This window comes from Aptenodytes patagonicus, chromosome 3 (genome assembly GCF_965638725.1).
Source record: "Aptenodytes patagonicus chromosome 3, bAptPat1.pri.cur, whole genome shotgun sequence".
Taxonomy (NCBI): Eukaryota; Metazoa; Chordata; class Aves; order Sphenisciformes; family Spheniscidae; genus Aptenodytes; species Aptenodytes patagonicus.
In genome coordinates this window covers 83,647,058-83,673,380 of record NC_134951.1, presented here as the reverse complement: position 1 = coordinate 83,673,380, position 26,323 = coordinate 83,647,058, and the positions used below count along the sequence as shown (strand labels likewise).

The window sequence follows — 26,323 nt, the reverse complement described above, 5'->3', positions numbered from 1 at the left end:
GTTCTAGAGATTGTTTGCAAGAGTTGGCAATGTGTGAAATTCATCTCAACCTGCAGTGTACTTGATTAAGCTTATTATATCATTTGGAATATGTTCTCTTCACAGCAGACATTGTCTGATGTATAACAGAACATTTATTCAGTATTCTGAATCTTCCTCCAGAAGAGTTTAACAGGAAATATTGCAAATATATATATATAGATGTATATTCATATAAAAGAGTTGTCTGCTCTGACTATTATAAAGTATATCTCTTAGAAGATGATGGGGTGGGACACCCATTTTAATGGGTGTCTGTAATTCCTGTTTCCTTTTAGAATTTTAGTACTCTAAAAGTGAAAATATATTTAGAAGATAATAAGCATTGCTATGTCTGTGTGACGTATTAATCAAGAAGCACAGACTGGGAGTGAAAATTAAACTTGTCATATTACTTGTATGTGCATATAAGCTGCTGCTAAATCTGTTTCTGTAAAGATACTCAGATTATCTGCATGACGCTACAGAAATTTAGAATGCGCTATAGGGAAATGTTCAGAGGAACATTCAAACATTTAAATAGCAGCTGAATCTAACAGCTGGTTGCCTTACTCTCTTGTCTAATTTTGAAAATCTCTCTCAGTGGCCTATTAAATAAAATTAATGTAAACGTCTTCTGTCTCTCAAGAATCAAAACCCCCTTGTTTTGCTTACCAAAATCTGCAGTAATTTCAATGAAGCCAGAGTAGAATTCTTTATAGTTGCTCCTCTTGAAATCTGCCCAAAATATACTGGCTAAAATAATTGAATTCCCCCTCCTCCCTGCCCCCACCCCAATTCTTTAATGACTGTAGGTGGTCAGAACCATCACTTTACATTTAGTAGAGTATAGCACATCCCTTGTTGCAGTGGCAGTTATCAGTGTGATGAAGCCTTGATCCAGTAATGGCATGCTGAAGATGATAAACCACCCTACTGAATCATTACTTGCCACAGCTTATCTTTCTTTAGTAGCTATGTTTTGAATCTTCCTGACTGTTATTAGGTTGTAAAATCAGACTGTATCCTTGCCCGAGATCTGCAGTCTCTGTACAGATGTAAGTACAGTTGTTGAAAACTTGTCCCTTATCTGAAGCTTGAATTATGCAAGGTAATCTCTGTTCTTGTTAACACTTTGTGAAACATTACAGATGAATGTCGAGCACCTACTCATACAGTGTACATATATGGAATAAGTACATGGAGTGTTTGCTATTGTAGGCTAGCAAATTGCTGCAGTGATCCTTCTTTTCAGGTGAGGTGTGAATCTGGTGTTGGTTCTGCCCATTCTTACTGACTCTTCTCCCTCTTCCCTGGAGACAAGAACAGTGGCAGCAATCAGATGGGGCTTCCAGCTCCTCTTCTATCTTGTCACTCTTCTCCCTTTCTCACTGGCAACCTCTGTGATGACTGTACTGCCTCAAGCTTCCTGACAGTTTGCTGGAGCTCCAGAATAACCAACCTATGGCTGAAGCCTGCTCCTCTGATCCTGTGCCGCTTGGCCAGTTTACATCTCCAAACCTATTTCACTAGTTGAAGCTAGGCTGTATCTCTCTATATCATTACAGGTGCTCTGCCTCTGCAGCTATGAGTCTTCACTTCTCCACCCCCTACAACCTCTTTCCTTTCTTCTCCTCTCGTACCTAATTCCGTCACTCTAGTAGAATCCTGCCCCCCTGCCCCATACTGTTCCAGCCATCCACAGCCATGTAGAGTACTGTTGTTCCCAGAGCTCCTTTGCCCCGATTATGTCTTTCCTTCTCACCTCCTTGAACCTCAGTGTCTTGCAAGGGTCCAGAGGAGACAGATGCAAGGACTGGAAGAAACTAGGTTTGGGGAGGTAATGGCCATGAGGGAGGAGAAGGATGCAGGGAAGTGAAGAGAGCGGCATCAGTATAGCTCACTCCCAGAAGGTTGGGACTTCTGCTTTAGTATGAAGAATAATTCCAAACGTCTTTAAATTAAATGCAGTAGCACAGTTAGAAAGTCTTCCCATTTTAAACTCAGCTTTTAATGCAAAGGATTACTTCAGAAATGAAAAATTCAATAGTATAATGATGAAGAAAAATTATAGGAATTGCAAGGAAGCTGGGGAAAAAATAGTTGTTACTGTGACGCAGAGCAGAGAGAAATGTAAGAAAAAAATCTAGGCTGGTGAATCTTTAAAGACAGTAGTTTCCATATTTGCACAAGGTAAGAAGCTGCCCTATGTTGTTACATGTTTAGAGTGACATGAAGAATAATGAATACAGTGAAAATACATCTGCACACTAGCATCGCATCATCTTGGAAAGTATATATTGCTGTACTTAATCTTTCCTTCTTTATCTTTGTTAACTGTAAGAATAGCCAAATACCTTAACACTACCCTGTTTGATTTGAAAACCTTAAATTGCAAGTGGTTGAAAGTACCGTATGTCTATATATACACTGTACATATATGTATGCAAATAGATATATAAATATTTTCACAATATACCTTTCCATCTATAGTATTTCAGTGACTTGATTGTGTTTTCTTCAGGTCTTTCCTTGTATTCTACAGAACAGTATTTTGTGTTGTGAATTTTTGTTATTTTGTCAACATCAGGGAAGGGAAATCAGAGCAAGAATGTAGCAAGCATCTCTCAGATGGGAGATAGATATTCTGAAACTTATAAGAAGGCCATTTTAGAGATAGACTTATGAGGCTGTGACAAATTTAAAGTATTGGATGAAGAAAAACAGTGGAAGGAAAAGAGGAAACTGGGCAAAATCATGACAGAAAAAAACTCGCCTAGGGAAGAAGTTGTTCTGAATAGGGTGCTTACTACCAGATTCTTGTTTATATATTTGTATTACTTGTGGCACAGTACTTCCCATTTGTCATCTACTTTAGATTAGTACAGTTATTTAGGATTTGATATATAAAGAACCCTTAGTCCTGGATCCAAAATAGTGCAACTTAGCTTACCGAAGTCCAGGAGAGGAAACCACAAAAGACATGCCTAGCTCTTGAAGCTCCATATATGATTAAAGCTTACACAATTAAATTGCTTGCAGAACTTTAGGCCTTATACTGCTTGCTTAGAATCTCTATAATCTTGATTTAATTGAGCATATTAATGTTTATTATTCCAAACCTCAGTGTATTTTTGTTTCCTTAAAAAGCATTTTGGCACCAAATTCCCCTGAAGTGCTCGGGGCATACGATGTAATGACGATACAAAGATTGTTTTTCTTTGTATACAGGTTCTTACAGCAGTAACAAAACTAATTAAGCATCCTTTCTAAAGGATTTTAAGCCTGTGTCCTTTAATATCACCTTCCAAACCCACCACAGTAACTCCAATTTGACTATTGTGTTCTTTATAACCTTTGCCTCCCCACCACATGCACTTTTGGTTTTGTTCCCTATGTTCGCTAAACACTCCTCCCCTATCACAACCTTATCATCTTGTCATGTCTTTATTACTAGTTGACTGAGAGGTGTGCCATACTGCATGCCTGTTCCAAATTACTCTTGTGTTGGCCGGTTAATGGCTTGTCAAACAAAATCACTTTCCTTAATGGCTGTGCTGGTTTGAATTTGCATCTGCTAATTAGTCATTTACATGTATCTTGTGGAAACGTAATTATCGTAAGACCTTTATCTCTCTGTCAGATTGGATTTAAATAGTGAAGCAGGTTAAAAAAATTCTTGATGGGAATCAGCAGACAGTACAGTTGCATAAGCATAATTTCATCAGGAAACTGAGCTAAATACATGGTCCTGTGAAGATGATGTGGTGATGCTGCTGCAGGTTCATGTAATAGCTTAATTTTCCGTGTTTGCTTAGGAGCTGAGGGAAAGAGGTTCATTGTTCTCCTCAGCCTGAGGAAACTGGTGGAAATCTCCCACTTTTCAGTGATAGGCTGGTGTTGAGGGACCCTTCACTCTTTTCCCTGAACCTGTGTCTGGTTTCCAGACCCTGCTCTCAGAACTGCTTATGATATTTTAGCACAGGGTGTTACTAGACCCAAGTGATGTCATTAAGCTCCTTCTGAGGCAATGAGCAAATGTCGCTCTTCTGGCTGTAGTAACTTCACCTCACTCTGATAAGTAGTCCTTAGCCATCTTATACCAAGCCTGACAAGGCGAATATCCTAAGCTGCCAATAATGGATTTACACTGGCAGTAAGTTGTTTTATCAATCAGTGATTTCCAACTTGACGATTTTGGTTTGATACATAAGATCACCTAATGAAAACTGCTTATTAATGATTATCAAAGTATTATGTGACTTTTCACGGTCCATTGCTTTGCATACTAACTTTTAAGAAACGTAGTAAAATGAATTGACTGAAATATCAAAATTGTGTTCCTGTCTTAAAGTTTAGGAACCTCTGAGATACAGAAATAGATGGCAATTTGAGATCAGACCACAAAGATTCAGAGCTTTAGAGTTAGCAATACGTTTGTAGTGCTGCAAAACATATTCTTTGAACAGGAATCTATTAGTATCAACCACAAATATTTGGATGATATTATGTTCTGCTAGCAAACACAGTTATAGATTACATTAATTTTCAGAGAAATATCACAGTTTCTAGTTCTCTGCCCAGGCCCTTTTGTTTCAAAATTTGTTGGTCCATTAATTAGGAAATGTACATGATGTGAAGGCTGAAAAATGTAATAGGAAACTCAGAAGTTTCAGTCAGTTAACTTTTTCCTAGCCATAGTGACAAACCTGTCTGAAGGTATGTGCTTGCCTGGAAGATGTGGAGAGTTTTCCGAGACATCTATTGATTGATGCCTTTAGCAAAAGTCAGCTGCACTGTTTGGATGATATCAGTGATGTTCATAGGAATTAGTGAATGAGATAGGGATTCTGTTGAACCATGTCCTTCTTGGGGCCAAATTTTATGTGGAAGTTGCACTGTAGTTAGTCTAGAGAGAAGCTGAGAAGGGATTACAGTAGTGGATGAGGAAGATGATGGGGCATAGGCAAGTGATTTGTCTGTCAGAATGAAAGAATATAGTTTGAAGAGTATGTTGGAATATGCTACTTTTTGCATTAGATTCTCATAAATTATAGATTATCATAAATTAATGGACTATAAAAACACAAAGGGATAAATAAAATTCAGCTTGCATATTGTCCCAGCTAGCATATGTTTTCTTGTCTTCTACAGCAATATTCAGTAGCAAATGTAGTTTGAAGATACAAATATAGCTTTATATTAGTAAAGAGCTTTATATTAGTAAAGTATATTACTGACAAAATGTCAGGGCAGGGGAGGAACAAAGGGATTACACTTCTTCTTACCTGTATTACTGTTAGTGTATTCTAAAGTAAAGGAGTAGTGCATGAAGTAAATGTGTGTGTGTCTGTAGAACTTTTTATATTGGACTTTATGATCATTACTGACTGAAGAAAGGGGGGATGGTGAGTAAAAGTTTCAAAAACAGAAAAAGAAAAGGTGCTCTGTAACTTTTAATGAATACTATCCTTTGGACAACTACTGTCTTTCTCTTTTACAATTACTCTTTTTTTATAGTTAATAAAAACCACAGCTAATGCGAGAATGTGTAGACTTTGATGGGAAATTTGTTGCACAATGCATTTTAGTTCATCTGGTAGAGCAGACTCTGGTAATCCTTAGTTTAGGAAGGAAACCTGCTTAAAGCAAAAAAAGAAAGCTCCTACAGTCTTTTTAATGCCAGGTGCCCCACTTCGTCTTGCCGTTTGGGGAATTCCATTGACTAAATACTAGAGCATTTTCCAGCTATACGCCGGTTTTCATAACAAATAGAAGATTCCTGGCAGTCAAGCACTGACTGCAGGAAATGGCCTTGAGGTTTCTGTGATGTATTCAGCCAAATCAAGAATGTGAATGGTGGGGAAAGCAAAGAAGGAGTTTTAACTGTTTATATTTAGTTCTCTGGAGAAAGAAGTTTGTAGCCAGCAAAAAGGCCAGGATTTGCCAATGTGGATGTTAAAAAATCAGAGGTTTAAAGATAGACTGGATTTAATTATTTAAAAATGCAAAGCCAAAATCAGTCCTGCTATGAATGAATGTGGTTGCTACTGAAGTCAATAGAAAGTGTGCCCACTTATGCCAGGGCTAAACATGGCTTATAATTAAATGTTGGATTACTCTGGTTGTCTGTATTATGTTGTTTGACTTTGTCAAGATAGTTAATTCCATAAGGTTTTATATTTGTACTTTTCTTGTTTCTCATGTAGATGAAAATTATATTGAACAATCTGAAAAAAGTAACTTTAAACTAGAAATTGCTAGAATGTTCCCAGCTTGCATTTTATATATATATATTCTGCTTTAATGTGCACATGTTTTTAACTGAATAGTCATTCTCTGAATGATAGTCTTCTAATTAGCTGGTGGAATTTATGATTTGCTAATGAATGGCCATAAACCATTTCACATTTGGATAATTGATCAATATTTTGGGTACATCTATGAAAAAGTATAAAATATTTAGTTTGTCTTGACAACATGAAACTTCCTCGACGTGAAGCTAAGCAATATTAGTGCCTGGTATGGTTTGCTGCCCCCCAGTAATAAGAAAGTCTTGAACGAAGATAGAAAATGTAATGTGAACCTTCCTTTAAGGATCTGGGAAAGTATTGAGGTCTTACTGCTTTTAAAGGGTTTTGATGATGGTAACCTCAACCTTTCTTTGAAGACCTTGTAATGACTGCAAACAGATGTGAGCTTAAGGTAGGGCACATTATAGGGAGAGGCTTTTGGAATGATAGTTTTTGAAGGGCCACCTTCTGAAGAAATGATTAATAATAACCATATAGGATAGGTCCAGGAAGTTTGTGTGAACTGAATCTTGTTGGCAACACAAAGCCAAATAATACTTCTGAAGTTCTGATAAAATATTGTTAGGAGTAGCTGAATCCAGTAACCCAAAGGAGTTGAGGCTGCTATGGGTCCAACCAGTAGTGAGGCTGAGCTTGGATACCCAGTTGGCACATATATACATATACACGCAGCTGGCCATACAGATCAACAGAGACAGAAACACTCAGCACTCACACAAACACAGACATCACCAACAGCCTCATCCTCTTCCCCTCTTTGGCTGATTGGGATGAAGGTCCATTAGTGGGAAATGTATACATAAATACAATGTGTATCGCTCCAGAAGCTGGGCTTAGACACAAACAATGCAGTAATTGGCCTTGGATCTCTGCAATCCCCAGCTGCTGGCACCTGGGCATGTGAACCCATGTGTCTCTGGCAGCTGGCCTGGACCCTGGCTCCTCTGGTAGCCGGCTCCTCCAGATGCTTCATTCCCCAAGACACACACACATACCTGGCTCCCAAGCCACTTCACCTACTTGCTGACTCATCCAGCTTGAAGTTTGCTAATGATCACATACTGGCTAATGCACCCTCACTTGCCCCTCACTTGCTCCAGTTGTTTGGACCACAGACACTTCGTCCAACTTTAGTTGCTGGCATTTAATTTCACTCACTCCATTCTCTCCAGTTTTTGGCACTCAGAGCAACAGGCTGTCTGATCTATGGTCCTGCTCCAGTTGGTGGCATCCAGACCCTCAGTCACTCCAGGACACACAGGCCTCTCGTGGTCCCCTATCCAGTTGCTGACTCTTAGACCTTCATATATATGTATGCTGATAGAGTAGAGAGTCCCTTCACCCAGGAAAATAGTTAGAAATGGAGTTTAACAGGAAGACAAGAAAGACTGTGCTGATCAGTTGCAGGGCACGGCCAAATGCACTGGCCAGCAGTCTGTTTACACACAACCGGCTCCTTTTATTCCCTTTCCCCTCTATTTTCCCCCACTTGTTCTTCCACAAACCACTTTGATCCTTCCCTTTCCCCACCCTTATTTCCTCCGCTAAACATCCCATAATGTCTTGTGCAATGACAAAATGATCTTCCCCTGCATCCCATAATGGATCCCATACCCTGATAAGTAGTAATCCCCATCAATCTGTGAGATGACCCAGAGAGCCTCTCCTGTTGACTCATCATGGTGGATGTCACCCCTGGACCAAATGGCTCACGGCTGTCCTGGGACAACACTGAGAGGAGCTGAAGCAGTGCTCCATTTCTCTGACTGTGTTATGGGGGTTCCTCCACACGCCAACTTTCCTCTGTGCTCCTTTGTGTGCGTGCAGACAAGCTTTTTATCACATAACCTAACAAACATTTATTGTTTATTTTTTGAATGGACTAAATTCTTCACCGAGAGGGTGGTCAGTCACTGGAACAGACTCCCCAGGGAAGTGGTCACAGCACCAAGCCTGTCAGAATTCAAGGAGCATCTGAACAACGCTCTTAGTCATATGGTTTAGTTTTAGGTAGTCCTGCGAGGAGTAGGGAGTTGGACTCAATGATCCCTATGGGTCCCTTCCAACTTGAGATATTCTATGATTCTATGATTCTATAAATATTTAGCACCATGAGAACAGTTACCTGAAACTGATTTCATATTTTACAGGGGTCATCATTCAGCACTCAGCAACCTGAAGCTTACAATCTTTTCATGACCACAGCTGCAGGTGATGGCATCAAACTGTGGGATTTAAGAACACTAAGGTAAGGCTGAATTAGGTACCTCGGAATAAAAAGCCATGCTTTATCTTTATTCAAAATTGTCATACTTGCTGTGATATACCAGTAGAAATTTGGATGTGGAATCAGAACTACAGTCAGGCCTTTAAAAAAGAAAATTAAAGGCTAATTGGAATTTACTAATTTTAAGAGACCAAACAAAATGCTGGTTCCTCAGTTGTAGTTAGTTATGTGGAAGCCATTAAATGGTCAAGATTTATCACCCATGTCTTACCTACCTTTGTAGATCTAATTGTGTATATAAAATAGTATATTGAACTGAATGCTAATGGTATTTCCAAACCAGCATGTCATTACTGCTAAAGGAGGTAAAATTTATGATCCAACTTTTAAAATACAAATGTAATTGTAACAACATTATTACAAATCATGTATGTAGTGCTATAAATTTGCATAATATGTTATCATAAACTCAGAATAAAATGCTACATTTTTTCAGTGTACAACCTTTCAGTGTTGTACTTGGGAAAGCTGTGGGACAAAGGGAGAGAGTGGCGGGGAGGGAACATTGCTCATGAAAAGAAATACTTGGGGCAATCTCTGTTGTGCAGGCTAAAAGAATTATGTTTAAAAGAAAAGGGATTTGGACAGGGAGGATGTTTAAGTTTTAAAGAATAATTTCGTATTTACTTTCTGTGTATGTAAACATATATTTATTGAAAGATGTAATATTATTTTTCTAGTACTGAATTTTCTATTTAGGAAATGCTTAATGATCCTTTCATTTATTTCCATCTTTCTGTGGTAAGAATACATTAAACCTATAGGGGGCATATATGTTCTTGCCAAAAGCACTGCTGTGTTACCTGCACTGAATGTCAGAAAGTAATGAAACTAGAGACTGCTGGGGTTGGAATCTGTTACCTTCTTATGTTTTTCTAATAAGCGGCTCAAACTGTGTTGCTGAAGAGTAATGAAAAAGTAGAAAGCTTTTCACAGATCACTTATCTGTCTCTTTGTTTCTAAATACTAATATAAGTAGAGCAGGTGAATGGTAAAATAGTTAAAATGTAAAATCTGGGCAATCAATTAAATGAATATGTCCTGGGAAGAGGGGAATAATTTATGTATGTTCTTGCTCTATATTTAATTTGGCAAAGTCGTCATATTCTAGTGTCCACTGAGTTCTATTAGCCAAACTTCAAAAAAGTAATTCAAGTCCTTAATGACACATATTTTAAGGGTGCTTATTAGGTATTATGTATATGTGTGTGTTTGTTGCACATTACACAGTGATCAATGGTCGTAACTGTTGTGGAGAAGAAATAGAGAAAATAAATCATTATTTTTCACTTGCTAGTAACTTTCAGGGACCCCCCCCCCCATTTTTAAAAATGAAATTTTCTCTCATTGCTCAGACCAGAGATTGAGTCTTCTGTATTTTAAAATCTATTCTTGGGTTCTCATAAGGAAGAAAACTGTTCACTTTTTCCTAATGTGTTCACCAGGTGTTTTTCACATAAATAAATTTGAAATGGCTGAGTTTGGAAAGCTCTATCTGAACTTGGAACAAGTCTCCACTGAAGCCTTAGGTCTACTATACAGTTACACAGACTGAAAACTTCAGGTTTTTTTTGTTCATAGGTCTTGTCCAATCAAATCCAGTCCATCCCTTGCACTGCTGGGTGCTTACAGGAGAGATTAATTCCTAAACAATCTTATGGTGGGCCAGTACCTTTAATCTCTTAAAGTTGCTGATTTGTAAAGTTGGTGCATCAGCCATTACTGTGTTTTGAATGGTCCCTCTGGAATGGCCTCTCTTTATTTCTGCTTTGGGTTTGCCAGAATAGGGTTTGTTTAGTGAAATCTTTGTCCAGTGTTCTTGAAATATAGCAAAGGTAAGTCCACCTTCTCATTTATACTGTTTGCAGTGTTGTGGGTAGTAACAATAACTGCAAGATCTCAACTTTATTGTTTTTTGATTTTGTTCTAAATATTTGCCCTAGACATCCACAGTGAAAACTGTTTTGCTTTTGTTTAATCTGCTTGTTGCCCTTAATGAGTTCTATCCATTGTTACTTTATTTAATAATAATGTAAATACAAAATTCTGATTAAACAGGAAAAAACCCCTCCAGCATGGTGCTCTTGAAAGCTGCAGTTTTAATAATAATTTTCAGAGTAACTCTGCACAATTTCCTTGGGACTCTTAGTTGTTTCTTTTATTCAATTTCTTTGATGATGGTTCCTTTTTTAAATTCTTCTGACATGCATTCCTTTTCTCATAATTGACTAAGGAATCATAGCAGAATGCTCAGGTTCTTTTTGATCTTTGCTTAGAGTAAATCCTCAGACATGTTATCCTGGCCTGCAGCTTTATAGGTTTTGAATATATTGATTTTTTTGCTCTGAATTTTTCCATTCAGTCTGTATTATCAAACTACATTTTTTTTTCCAGTGAAAATTCATTTAACTTATCTTTTCTTTTGTTCTTGAAGTTGATGAGAGTATTTTGCAACTTCCATTTTCATCATCCTTACTGGATAAAACTGTGAATCTGTCTGTCTCTTTCACTATTGATGGTCTGGAGGCATTCCAAGATTGCTTCAGAGAGTGCCAGAAAGTCTCATGGGTTCCTCTGAAGGTGGTACAAGAAAAGGCATTTTAACTTTCTGATGTTGTCAGCCAACCTCACACAGCCAGGCCATCTTGCCAATAAATGAAGGAATCTTGGACACTGCTAGTGACTTTTGGGTTTACTCAGACTCTTGCTTCATTTGCTTTGAAATGCATGGGTTTGTAAAGTTTCATCTGAAGATTTTGAATATTTTTATACTTCTCCTGCATTCTCCTAATTTATAACTGTAGCTAAGAAAAGCTCCAGACAATCTACAAAACAGACTTATGTATAAAGAACCAAGGAGAATAGATCTTTTTGGAAGAAGAACCAACTCTGGCTACTCTTCTTCCAGGTTAGGATGATGAACTATGAGGCTTTATGAATACATGCATTAGGGTAAGATAATGACCTTTGACCAACTTCCAAGACATTGTGAAGAGCAATTTAAGTCTATCTTGTCTAAAAGAATGGCTACGTGGAGAACAAGTAAAAATACTTTCTCTTGGGTCCAAGGTGGAAGCAGTAAACACAGGAGTTAGACTTAGGTGCAATGGGAATCTGAATGAGAAGAACATTACAGTTACCAGCCTCAGGATTATCAAGAAAGAGTCAGACAAACATTTAACTATCAGGAGGTACAAAAGGTTGATGCATGCTTATAGTTTTTGAAGGAGTTTAAGTGTTCTTTATGATGAAATTTTGTAGACTCTTAATTGTCTGTAAGACACAAGAAACTACCATTCTACCTGCTGCTGCTGTCTCTCTGCTGAATGCATTTTAGAGACATCACAACTCCTTCTGAAATCAGGAATCTAGCAATGATCCATAGGGATCTGTACCTATTGTCTCCACCACTTAATCTTTCGAGAAAGTCTGGATTGGAATGACAGAAGTTGGTGAGTCCTATACATTGCCCAGATTAGATATATCAGAAAATTCCAATACACTAAACCTCCTTATCTGCCAGTCCTGACTGTGTTTAGTGACTATGTTCATGAACATACAGGGCAGTGAGAGACAGATATATGTCGGCATCCCAGTGCTGTAAAACCAATGCATAGAAAGAGCGTAGAAGCTTAGGAATTAAGGAAAATTCCATTTCCTTACACAGTAAACCCATAAGAACCCAAAATGGCAGACTAGACTAAATACCAGCTGCTTTAATATGTTCATATGTCACTTAAGTTTCACATGACAGTTTTAAATTCTGTTTTACCAGTCTGGATCCCTTACATTTCTCATTTCTTCCCACTTGTAGATTACATAATTCTGTGCATTAAAACATCCAGAAGAAAGGAAGTTTTTTTCATTCATTATGTTAGGAGGAAACTATCAATTCAAATGTTGTCCTCCTCACTTCGTTAAATGCATTTAGAATATTGACTAAACACTTAGTTGTAGCACCAGCTCACATTCACTGACAAAGTTACGTGAATTACCCTCATCTTCATGACTGGCTGGTATTGAGAAAAATCAGCTGTCCAGGTTTCTGCAGCAGTAGTTTGCTGTTTCCCTTGCATGATTCATTCCAAAGAGTCATTTTCCTAAGAGAGGTTCTAGAATGTGTAAGCTTTTCTTCCCCAAGGCGGATTTCAGATCTTCTGCAAAGCTTTTAGGCATTGATGTGGACCTTCCTTGCTCATCAGTAAAATGTGGCTAAAGTCATGGTGCAGTAAAGCTTCATCTTTCTTTGTGACACTAATTGTATGGCCTGGCTTGGTCTCAGATTTTCAGATGTATCTTTACTCAAGTTACAGACTGCACTGTGAGGGCCCTGAGTGCACCACTGGGCCTTAATTGCTCTGACCAGCCTTGGACCCCCACCCATGCAACTCTCTGCTCCTTGCTACAGGCACTCCATTTAAGCTCAGGCCTGGATATTTAGTCCTTGCCTGAACTATGTTGTCGGTGTACCTGTCTCAAGTCCTGCCTCTGGCCTTGTTTTCTGCATGGATCTTGACCTACCTTCTAGGTAGTTTGCCTTGAGTTCTGTCTCCAGCGGACCCATGTTGTAGTCTTGCCTCCAGCCCTGTATCTGACTCCATCTCCTGCTGTTCCTAACTGGACTCCTGGAATGGACCCTGGACCTGGTTCATCACCTCACTTTTTCTGGGACTGTCAGTGGACCTTGTTACCAGCACACTACTCTACCCATCCTATTCAGATATGGTGGGACGGTGCCCTTGTCGGTGAGGACACTGTGCCATGATCACCATTGGCTTCTCACTCATTTTCCCTTTTGTAGCAGCCCTGCTCTTACTGCACTCTGACATGCATATTCACCATTATATTTATTTCTCACATAAGGTACATAGGTCTGCAAAATGCACATAAGGAATGCCTTGTGATGTTTTTATTTTTGCTTCTGCCACAAAAAAAAGTGCTGATAAATTGGTCCTGGTAATTATCAAGCATGTGATCCATGTAGTTAATTGGAACCCAAAAGCTGATTAATGTTCTAAGCAATACTCCTAACTTGAAAGTAATTCCTTCCACTTCTGAAAGGGATGGTAACATAGGTAGTATATACCCAGCTCTGTAATGTATTATATAAACAGATTAAGATAATACAAGGTCAATACCTCTGGGTATGGCAGGGAAGCCATGCACTGAGGAATTGGCTAGATTGTGAGCACAGTCAGCATATGAATATGCTGATCATTCAAGTTAGGTGAATAATTGAATAAAGATTTACTGATTTTGCAGAGGTTATCCCATAGAAACATTTTTGGTTGAGTGAAGAGCTGCTCAGGTCTTTTCATGTTCTATGACATGAAAAAATACTGTCTCTGCTCTTATCAGCCATTGCCTTCCCTTTGAAAGAACACCACCTGCATCAACAGCAGACTTAGAATCATAGAATCATAGAATCATAGAGACAGTGTTTGGCAGAATATGAGATGAAACAAGGCACAAGTTGTCTTTGTGGTGTTTTTTATATGTTGCCGTACAATACCTATTCAGTAATTGTTCCTATCTCTAGCTGACCAAGAAGATAGTTTCTCTAAATTTCTGAGGAAAAGGCCCTTCAGAAAGGGCAAGAAGGAGGACCTAGGGAACTACAGGCTGATCAGCCTCACTTCAATCCCTGGGAAGGTGATGGAGCAGTTAATCCTGGAAACTATTTCCAGGCACAAAAATGACAAGGAATTAATCGGGAGTAGTCAGCATGGGTTCACCAAGGGGAAGTCATGCTTGACCAATTTGATAAACATCTATGATAAAATGACTGGCTTGGTAGATGAGGGGAGAGCAGTGGATATTGTCTACTGTGAATTCAGTAAGGCTTTTGTCACTGTCTCCCATAACATCCTGATAGAGAAGCTGATGAAGTATGGGCTGGATGAGCAGACAGTGAGGAGAGTTGAAAACTGTCTGAATGGGAACCTCAGAGGGTGGTGACCAGTGGCATGAAGTCTAACTGGAGACCAGTAACTAGCAGTGTACCCCGGGGATCAGTACTGGTTCCAATCCTGTTCAACATGTTCATTAACTGGATGATGAGGCAGAGTGTAGCAAGTTTGCTGGTGACACAAAACTGGGAGGAGTGTCTGATACACTGGCAGGTTGTGCTGCTATCCAGAAGGACTTCAACAGTCTGGAGAAATGAGCTGACAGGAGCCTCAGGAAGTTCAACAAGGGAAGTGCAAAGTCCCCTTGGCACCAAGTGCAACCCCCAGGCACTAATATATGCTGGGGGTGTGACTAGCTGGAAAGCAGCTTTGCAGAAATGTCCCGGTGGACACCAAGTCAAATATGAGCCAGAAATGTGCCCCTGCAGCGAAGAAGATAATGATGTCCTGGGCTGCATCAGGAGGAGTGTTGCCAGCAGGTTGAGGGAGGTGATGCTTCCCTTCTGTTTAGCATTGGTGAAGCCACACTGGCTCTATGTGAGCAGGGAGGTTGGATAAGACAACCCCCAGAGCTGCCTTCCAACCTCAACCATGATGTGACTCTGTGATTCTATGAAATTAGCATTTGCTCTTCTCTACTTGCCACAAATGTAGAGATGGGAAACTTGCTGGGAGAACTGATGTAATGTTGAATAAGAGAGAAGGATGGACAATAATAGCTGAAATCGGGAATCAATTTAGAAGGAAGGAATGGGACAGTTGTGCTATGCTGTCAGATGTGCTCGATATCTATCCAGAGGTGGGGAGAGCAGGGAAAAGTTATTACTGCCCAATTTAGAGGTCTGGGCTGCTACTATAGTAGGTGTGGGGAGGTAGATGTGACAGCTGCTAGATTACTGTTGCAGGTAATGAGATTGGCAGGGGCAAGGTGTTGGGAGAAGCTCCCAACCACCACCACACTAACACATTTGATGGCAGGAGCAGCCTGCTTCTGACTCACACTCTGAACAGTTGAGGAATAGAAGTTCAGCTGCTCTAATGCTGTTTTCTGCTGAAATAGCTATTCCTCATCTCTTTCTGGAAAAAAGGCAGTGGGTGCTTATTGGACCACAGTGAAGATATTTGAAGAATATTGGACTGCTTGGACATACTGAATTTCTTCTGCAGAACACTCAGATGCATGATAATGCTTTGACGCATGATCCCAGGGAAAATCAGTTTCACCCTCTTTCAGCCTCTGAAAAGATTTGCCAATTGTATAAAGATAGTTTTAGACATTAAGGTAAAATCTCCAACTAGTATTATGATCCTGTGCAACTAGATCATAAGCTCCCCTGGCAACATATTTTAGTAGAATTCCTGCAGCCACATGGAACTCATCTCATACATTTTCTAACAATTACACTTTGAGAGCCTTAGGGTCAGACATGCAGTTTGGATGAATGGCCCTTCCATTTTCAGATACTTTTCAGTTTGCATCTCCACTGTGAACTAACTGCTTGACATCATCCTGAGCAAGATGCACACATATACATACTCAGAATTTGATTACTTCTTGGTCTCTTCTGAATGTGAGGATCCCATGATTTGCCATCTTTTTTTTTCCTGGAGCTTTGAGTCTTGTTATCTGGATTCTGAGGGAAAAAGGGATAAAGCAGTGGTTGGAATTCCTCCAAGTTTGGGACTGGGGAAGCATGAAAGTATACAGGATGGGGAACATGTGCTCCCTGCTGGATGCCGTTGGTGAAAACATGCTGAGCTCCTATGTGAAGGGTTTGGTGTGTGTTTAAAATGAAACCCACGTGTACAGAACATCTAAGGTAGCTACTACTACTGTCAAGTTATACTCGGATTTTGTAGAGCCTCAGTGGATCTGCTGGTACTGAAGGGTCTCTGAACAAATACCAGAGCACTGGGACAAAGTAATAGAATACAAGGAAAAGTGGTTAAAAAAAAGAAAACTTTGGTTTGCAGTCAAGATATTTTTTTTAATGCAGCAAGTAGAATGAAATAGACTTATTTATGAGAGTATTCCCTGATTTATAAAGACATACACCATTCTGGTATCTTTCTCTTACAAAGACAGAAAACATGTTACATTTTTTCCTAATATTCTGCAAGTTGTTTGTGACATAAAAAGATACATATTTTGGAATGTAGACTAAAAGCTGTACAATGGAGAACATAGGGAAAACTTGGCTGTTTGCTGTCCCATGCAATTACCAGATGTTTGTCATGGTAACCCCTGAAAAGCTCTGACCAGAAAAGCATTCTTAGGAGGCTGGACAGCATGCCAGCTGGCCACGTAAAGCTTGCAATATCCAAAATAAGTTTGATCACCACCTGTTGCTACTTAAAAAAGAACAGGGGAAAAAAAAAGCCTGAAATAAGAGAACTCCTAGAATAAGCTAAAATTATACACATTATATCTATCTATTTATTCTAGGATTTTTTATCCACTTTTTTCCATTTCTGTGATACCTGGAGATATCTGGAGTTAATAGATTGCATAACAAAGTTTCTACTGGATTCTGTGGAAAGTTTAATTGGAATCAGTTTTTTTAAATGTCTTTTTAAAACAGGATTTTGAGGGGGTGGGGAAGTAGCTATACTTGTAGTAGAACATACAGCCTGATTATAATGGAAAAGTTGAACAGGAAAACAATTAAGAAAATAGAATCCAGGATGTTAGTTATTACTGTGGCCATACTAGCACAAGGAAAAGTGGCACTGTCCTATGACTCAGACATTGCTTTATATTGCTGTGGTATAGCAGAGAGAAGATCAGTGAAAGCCTTGGAATCATGTTAGTTCTTATGCATCCATTTATAGGTGGAGTAATTGAGTTATTGGTCACAGATGCAGAGGAGTCAAATTCTTTTGAAAGGAAGTTATTTGCAGTGATTTATTAGGAGACTCTTCTGTGAAAAAGAAACACCTCATTGAGGAAGTTAGCTTTTACAGGCCCTGAGAACGAGGTCTTAAACACTGAGAACTACTCCTGATGGCCAGTGCTCTACTTAAGGAATAATGGTGGTCCTGAAGGCATATTCAGGAAGGACAGAGGATATATGAATTTTGTTTATTTTTCTTATGAGGAAATTTCTTTCACGGGATGCCGTTGTATCTTACAAGTATATGATTAAAAAGAAACTTTTTCTTCAAACATTTCTACAAACATTGTCCCTATGTGAAAATGAGAAAAGGCACTGAGAGAGACTGTATTTTTGGGGGAACTCTGAAATTCACAAACAATGCAACTGGGACTCTGGCAGAGACATGATTGAGGCTGAGTTGTGGGAGACATCTACTCTACACAATGAATAAAGTTTGGTAGGAGCTTAACTGAGGGCAAAATCTTGCAATGCCACATCTGACCATGAAGGGGAACAGTAGACAGATGAAACACATCATGCTTCATTTTTATTTCTGGCTGTCTAAGATATTTGAAGGAAAAACTTGCCCAAAGTTACAATAATGTCTTTGCTGCTTAACCACAGAATCACATAATGATTGCAGTTGGAAGGTACCTTTGGAGGTCACTTTGTCCAACTCCCTTGCTCAAGCAGGGTCACCTACAGCTGGTTGTCCAGGACCATGTCTAGATGGCTTTTGAATATCTTCAAGAAGGGAGATTCTACAACATCTCTGGGCAACCTGTGCCAATGCTCAGTCACCCTCACAGTAAAAAAGTGTTTCCTGATGTTCAGACAGAGCCTCCTGTATTTCAGTTTTTGCCCATTGCCTCTTGTCCTGTCACTGAGCACCACGGAAAAGAGCCTAGCTCTGTCTTCTTTAAAGCCTGCCTTCAGCTCATTGATGGCTGATGTCATTGTGAGGCTGCTCTCAATTATCTTCGAAAGATCATGGTGATCAGGAGAGGTGTCTGAGGACTGAAGGAAAGAAAATGTCACTCCTATCTTCAAAAAGGGCAAGAAGGAAATCCCAGGGAACTACAGACTGGTCAGCCTCTCCTTGATCCCTGGGAAGGTGATGGAACAACTAAATCTGGAAACCATTTCCAGTGACTGAGCACTGGCACAGGTTGCCCAGTGAGATTGTGGAGTTTCACACCTTGGAGATACTCAAAAGCCATCCGGACACAGTCCTTGGCAACTGACTTCTAGGTGAGCAGGGAAGTTGGACAAGATGACCTCCAGAGGTGCCTTCCAACCTCAATCATATGATTCTGTGAAAGCTGTGGTATGGGAAGAATGTGCTACGCTTTAAGTTTTCTTTTAAGTTACCTTCCAAAAAGTAAAGTTCTTTGAAAGTATAAATAAAATATGTATTCTGTGACTTGTCCTCCATTACCTAACCTTTGGAGTTATATATATTAGAATGCTGCATTTGAGCGGAGACTGAGGTAGCTAGTATTATCCTTTACTGTCAATAGGGAGCTTGATAGAGGCAGGTTATTCAATGGCCCAAATGTGGCCATTGGCATTGAAAGTCTCTGAATATTCATGCAAGAGCTATGTTCAGACTGAAGTTGAAGAATATTTTTACATCTTAGTCACAGCAATTGACTGTCTTTATAAGTTACTTCTCTTTGAACTGTAGTGTTCTCTTAAATTGGGTTATTTACAACAGTTTTAGGGTAGAACTAGCCTGAGGTGAAAGGTCTGGTTACTGTATACTCAAAATGTCTATTGATATCAGTAGTTTTGTTATACAGAAATTCAGCCAAATATATACTCTCTACGAAAGTTCAGAGTTAGGCTCTGTAAAAAGATGTATTTTCATGCATTCAAAAGTGTATTTTTATGCCTTACTAAATGATAGCTATTTGATCAGTCACAAAGCAATGTTTTTATTTAAGTATGCCTGTTTCACCTGGGTGAGCGAAATCAACTTGGCATTCAGTGCATTCTTACTCATACATGCCTGTCTAAAACAGAACAACGTGGTATAAAAATTTAGAGATTTCTGCACATGGGTCCAGTCAATCGAATTAACACAGCGTCTGTGATTTCACTGGCCAGGAAAAAGTGTATATCACAGGTGTTGGCAGGAGATGTTACTCTTTCAAATTTGTTCCTGGACCTAGCATACATAAAAAAAAAAGAATGTGTGACAGCTGTATTATGGTGAAGTATATTAATTTGTTTTGTAAGGAGAAGGACAGGTTGATAGCATTCATTATAAAGGCAAAACAAGAATACAGATTATTATAAGTCTGTTTTGAAATGATACCTCGTGGCTATAAAAATAAAGCTCTGAAATGAGGTATACATATGTAAATGATAATTCTGACTGGGGTTGAAACTTACATTAAATTGTCTTTTAACATTGAAGCAACTCTAAATACTACTTTTTTCCTTAGTTTTGTAGTGACTATGAAGCTATCACAGTTCTTTACAACCATGGATTTTTTTTAGATGGATATTAATCTTCATGTCATTAAAAACATTATTATTTTTAAATGGGCCAAGTGTGCTCAGCTATCAAAAACATACTCCACAATGCTACCTAACAATATTAATGTGAAAAGTAGGAAATTAATTCCTTGCATTAAATTTAAATGCATTCCTTCCTTTAGACTGTATTAACACAGATAGGTAAGAAGTTCTCTACAATTGTAGGGTAGATAGCTAGATTTATGAGTTTGGAATGCCATTTGGGTATTGCCTTTCTTGAATTTACAAGATACAATAAATTAGTGCATGGAGTGGGAATGTAAATAGAGCAACACAGATTAAATATCCAGATTTGGGTATAAGAAAAGCAAACAATAATTATTTATATTATGATTCCACATACTGGATCTTCATTTGATATAAATGAATTGAGAGACATTTCTAGAGTTTCACAGAGCAGACTGGCTTTCACAACACCCTCCCCTTGAAGCAGGGGAGTTTGGCTTTCCCTTCTGAGATGGCTAACTAGGGGTAGCTTAATGGTAGGCATCACAGCTCCTCATTTCTAAATGCTAATGATGTTTCTATCTTTGTAAACTAAACAAGGCCAAAGCATGGTTTTGGGCATTGTCCTGGGGTAGTTTTGTGTGTTCATTCTATTTTTAGTCGTTAGTATTCTTTAATGTCTTTCAGTTTTGTCAAAATCCTGCTGCAGAGATATTTAAAACTTAATTTGTGGATTTGCCTTAGTAAATTTGTAGACTAAGAAAAATGGATGAGACTTCAGCAGGATTTCATGAAAATAGCAGTAAAAGAGCTAGTTTTTAGTTGGTGTTAATAAGACTGAAATTTCTCTGAAGGTGTGAACGTCGTTTTGAAGGGCACAGTAGCCGCTGCTATCCATGTGGAATTGCAGTATCTCCTTGTGGACGGTTTATAGCCAGTGGATCAGAGGACAAATGTGTAAGTAATGTTTTTGCTTATTTTCTTCCTAAACTATAGGAGCTACTCATATTGTACACAGAGTAGTCTTTTTATGCATGTTTCTAGGATTCAGCTTAATGTGCAAAACTGAGGTCTATTATACTTTCATATACTTCATTTATATGTAGCAGTTTTACATATGATTCCTGATCTATATGTTCTTTATTTTGCCTGAAAAGTCCCTGACCAACCAAATCTTACTGATCAAAGTAATTGTTAAAAGCTTGTTTCTAAAAGTTTTCATAGTGCTTGACTCTGAATTGTCACATGCCATCGAAGACGAGAAGAATGGTATCCCCTGTAGCACAGCTTTACGTAGTGTGTACTTATCTGACCACTAGGAACTATGTAGCAACTACACATTTATTTACTTAAGCTCCCAGATGCAGGGTGATGAATCTTTCATTACTGGTTTCTTATGAATCGGTCAGCTGAATACAAAATGAAAAGTCATTCAACTGTAATTAGAACTTTTCATAATTCATGGTGTAACTTTGATTGTGTGTGTTTCTTCCCCAGACAGGTTTTCTTCTCATTCAATGTCAACTGTATTTAAATTATTACACTTAGCAAAGAGTCCTGAGTAAAAGTGTATTACTACCTTTTTGAGTATGCACCTAATTTTAATTCAGTAAGTCCTGCATTGTTGGCACCATGTTTCTCTTGGTGTTTGCTATGAGATAGATGATTGCTAGCTTGTAGTATAGGCCTTTGAAACTGGGCTGGGGATTGGGTTCATTGTAAACACATCCTTTCAAACAGCTGGGTAGGAAAGCTGTTTAGCTTTCTTCTAGGTCCTTCTAGGTGACTCATCAGGAATACGACACAGGGTTTCTGGTCAACTTCAAATTCAGAACAAGAGGAATTTACTGTTGTGGCTAGTTTTGAAATACTGGCTCCAATCGTGTAAAGGTTAGAGATTTTATTGGTAGATTGCTGGAGGTTTGGCAATAGCTAATGTGTTCTTGACATTTCCACGATAAAATATATTTTTCAAGTTTCTGGTAATTTGCATTTCAAAATGTGGTTTGCAATACAAAAGAAAGGCTTTTTCCTTTGTCTGTGAAACAAAAGGCATCTAATATTGATCTCAGCTCATGACGTATATGAAATAAATATATTTAGTCGAGATTACTAATTAAGGTTGATTTTGAATAGTATAAAAAGAGGTACAGTGACAAGACCTTTTGTCTTCTCTTTTGCATTAAGGCTATTGTTTGGAATTACTGCTGATACAAGAAAAGAAAGTCATAGAGCATGATTTTGCCCTTACTCCAAATTCTTGGCACATGGCTGCTCGTCATAGGAAGCTGAATAGCTGGACTGCATCCTGCTCCAGTTGGCACGTGGGCCCTGGTGGGCACAGTGACAATCAATACTTTTTAGTGTGGCTCCTGTGTTGGAATTTTGCATAATTTGCATTGTATATCTGTAGACAACTCTCATTGTTCTTGTTGTTGTCCCCTCAGGAAAACTGAGTCAAGTGTTGGACTCTTGCTACAACTGTACTGTTAGGACAAAATACAGTTTTGGGGCATTTTTAGGAGGCTTCTCTTTGAAATGTTGAGGCTGGATATACTTTTGTGTTTCCTTTTGAAAAAGAAAATTGAACATGGCACTGAATAGTCCATTCATATTCTTAAACTAATCACATCCTGACAGATGGACTGATGTGCAACTGGAGCAGTTTTAAGAGTATCACGAAGCCACATATTTTTGCAGATTGTATTCTATGAGTGATGTCCACTGGAATTCAAAAAGCTGCATAAAAATTCAGCAGTGTGGATACAAAGTGTTAGCTTGAAATAATGCATTCTGGAAATAAGTTATGTAACTTTCACTGACCAGCAACTGCATCTTCAAATATCTTAGAGTTTAACTTATCAAGTGCAATGCTTGCGCCCTGTGGTTAACAAATATGATTGATTTTAAAGCTAAAAGAGGCAGAATTGGAATATAGTTGAGAGACATTAATCTTAAACTGCCTTTTATATTTCACAATATCTGAAGTGTTTGACAGAGAGGAATATGTGGGCTGCATTGATTAATAGCAAAATCAAACCCCTATTCCGACAGGGCATAGAATCAGAAAACCAAAATATGTAATTGTAAACAAAGAGATGCAAATTCTGTCTGCTTTTTTCTCTGCTTACGAAGTATATGACCTATTTTATACGAGAACAGCTTGGTATAGCTTCTGTGTGGCTGAAGTAGCCACTTGTTTTTATTTGAACTGCTTTTGTGTGTGTTAGTATGAGATTTGAACATACTGTAAGTCATGGGTTGAAAGTGATCCTCTAACTGATTACTCCAACTTCTTTAAGAGAACCTTTGTCAAGACCTGTGTAGGACCTGACAGTCTACTGTCTACTGTAGGTACCCACAGTATCCTGGTTTTGAACTGTGATTATCCTTACCATAATTCATTGTGATTAGAAAATGTAGAAAGTTAACATTTCTAATATCAGATCTTCTCTTCATCTTAAGTAGCCTCAAGTTACAAGTGACATGGGTTGACTTTTCCTTAACTGAATACACATAATATTTTAATTTCTAACCATTTTACAAGTGGGCAGTTTGAGGTTTCTGACTATCCGACAATAGTATTAAGGATGTTGGCCAAATACTCTAATTTGGTTTAGATTTCCATTTTCCCGGGCTCTGTACAAAAATGTTTATCTAAACATTTGTTGACCAGAGAAAACTTAGTCTAAAAGGACAAAAATATCTGGAGAATGTGAAATGCAACTTTTTAAAATAGAAATAGCTAATCTTCTCCTGTGCTCCATGTAGTTCTAGTTAGCTGTTTTACTTCATGTCTAATTAGGCTCTTCATTTTTGTCTTTGAAGACCTTAGGGCTCTCTGAATAAATTCCAAGTTTCCAGAAATGGAGTAGGGAATGCAGAAATAAAGATTTGGCTCTTTAATTGTTTTCACATTCATTCTTTCTAGCTGTCTTTGAACTGTAGACTTTAAGGGGCACATTTTGACCCTAATTCTGAAATGGAATTTGCTAACATAAAACTCTGTGTCCACGTCAAATCTCAAAGCCTGGGCTCACAGTTCACGCTAACTGACCCATGTTGCAAACCCAGAAGTTTTTCAGCATAACAGATTGCTACATCAATAACAAAAATACATGGGTAATGTATGAAGTTGTCTTCCATTTTATTTATGCTTTTCATCAATGTATAGGATTTTGCCTACATCATTGTCTTTGAAACACATTCTAAATCCAGGATTAAATTTATGCCTTCCAACTGTGAAGGCACCAAAGCTAGAGAGGGTAGGAAGATTGTTTCTTCTTCTCCAGAGGGCATCAACACTGAAAGGAGTAACAGGAGACAGGATAAGTCAATTTGATGCTTATACATAACACCAGTGTACTAACCACTTGTTAATCCCTGAATGTTAACGTTTGTGCAAAACTGGTTTTAGAGTAAATTCCCATTATGCAAGTGATGCTGGAAACATACTGGTCAGGGGGCATATCCAAAGAATTCTGCAAACCTGTGAGTGGTGGCTGGATGTAAACCTGGACCTGATAGTGCTTGCAGGCAGTTGTTTTCAGATACAAGATTCTGCCTCTGGCATAACACAAACTGTAGAATTTGTTTATAGTTGGCATCGTAGTTTTAAATAGTTACAGAGGTTGATATTCCAAATAGAATGTCAGTCCTACTGAGCAATGTACTTTAATGTTTTGCTACCACATATTTATTTAGTTGTAAAATTCACTGTCTCAAATCACATAATATCTTTATGACTTTCCCTATTGGATTAGACTAATAACTTTGATAAGGACAAGAAAAATATGTATTATATAACAGAACTCTTAGTTTTATTTTTATCTATTCTTACATCAAGATGGATAACTTTAAAAATATTATTTCTTGTCTTGTCACTCGACTGTTAAACTTGTCATCTACTTTACTTGGCCACATATATTTTGGCTTTGAGAAGCCATACTGAAAGGAGCTCTATAATTTGAAGTAGTTTAAATTTTTAAAGTTTTTCCCCTTATTTTCTCTAGTGTATGAATTGCAGTGCACTGGCACAGAATGAGCATCTGCTTTTTAGTTTAGATAAGGAGTATGCACACCCCTTCTTGAAGCACGTCTCCCAGTCCTCCCCATTTACTGTGCTTTGATTTGTATCACAGAGTGGTCTTGGATCATGCAGATCAATTCCTTTCAGGTGAGGCTGAAGTGGGAGGGCAACTCCTTGAGCAAATTGAATGCTCTCTATATGCTAATGATGTTCAGTCCACAGAATCAGAGATAAGATAGATCAAAGTAAAGCACCAAATACATTTGGAGGTTGGGTTGCCAGCTCTGTTTTGTTCTGTACATCTGCTCCTCTTGGTGGCCAAGAAGGCCAATGGCATCCTGGCCTGTATCAGAAATAGTGTGGCCAGCAGGAGGAGGGAAGTGATCGTGCCCCTGTACTCGGCACTGGTGAGGCTGCACCTCGAATACTGTGTTCAGTTTTGGGCCCCTCACTACAAGAAGGACATTGAGGTGCTGGAGCGTGTCCAGAGAAGGGCAACGAGGCTGGTGAAGGGTCTGGAGAACAAGTCTTATGAGGAGCGGCTGAGGGAACTGGGGTTGTTTAGCCTAGAGAAAAGGAGGCTGAGGGGAGACCTCATCGCTCTCTACAACTACCTGAAAGGAGGTTGTAGCGAGGTGGGTGTCGGTCTCTTTTCCCAAGTAACAAGCGATAGGACGAGAGGAAATGGCCTCAAGTTGGACATGAGGAAAAATGTCTTTACTGAAAGAGTGGTTAAACATTGGAACAGGCTGCCCAGGGAAGTGGTTGAGTCCCCATCCCTGGAAGTATTTAGAAGACGTGTAGATGAGGCACTTAGGGACATGGTTTAGTGGGCATGGTGGTGTTGGGTCGATGGTTGGACTCAATGATCTTAGAGGTCTTTTCCAACCTTAATGATTCTATGATTCTATGATTCTCTTGTGCTGCACTACTTCCCAATGTAATCATTGCCATAGGAGTTTATGATCTATTTCTTGACTACCATAAATACATTATTAGTCATATTAGTCTTTCTGTGGCTCAATTCTAATTTATAAAGTGGAGATTAGCAATGGTAACTTTCTTCTGTCCTTTTCTCTTTAAAAGAAGAATTTAGATGAGGCCTATCTCAATTTGTTATCACTGCAGTCAGTTACTCTGATCTTATTTATATGAAATGCTTCCACCCTTGTGTGTCTGTGGTGTGATAAGCTTAAAAATTACATCTGATTAGGTACAAAATTGCATAAAATGGTCTAGACAGCAAAGAGAAAACCACCCCAAGAACACCAAAATGTGAATGATAAAATTATGTGGTTGTCTGTTCTCCCTTTGAGACCATAATTTCACTAAAATTTTTTAGGTACTAATGAATGGAAGATAAAAGACTACAGATGAGGGAAGAGGCAGGGGGATGAGAA

At 38.6% G+C, this 26,323-nt stretch overlaps 1 protein-coding gene across 1 annotated transcript in view; it reads left to right on the top strand.

Annotated features, from left to right (window-relative positions):
- Positions 1-26,323, top strand: part of WDR27 (WD repeat domain 27) — a 221,582-nt gene that overhangs the window by 40,126 nt on the left and 155,133 nt on the right. Inside the window, exons 21-22 of the mRNA XM_076335328.1 lie at positions 8,483-8,580; positions 20,749-20,851. Coding sequence (XP_076191443.1) covers positions 8,483-8,580; positions 20,749-20,851 — 201 coding nt within the window. The remainder of the gene's footprint in view (positions 1-8,482; positions 8,581-20,748; positions 20,852-26,323) is intronic.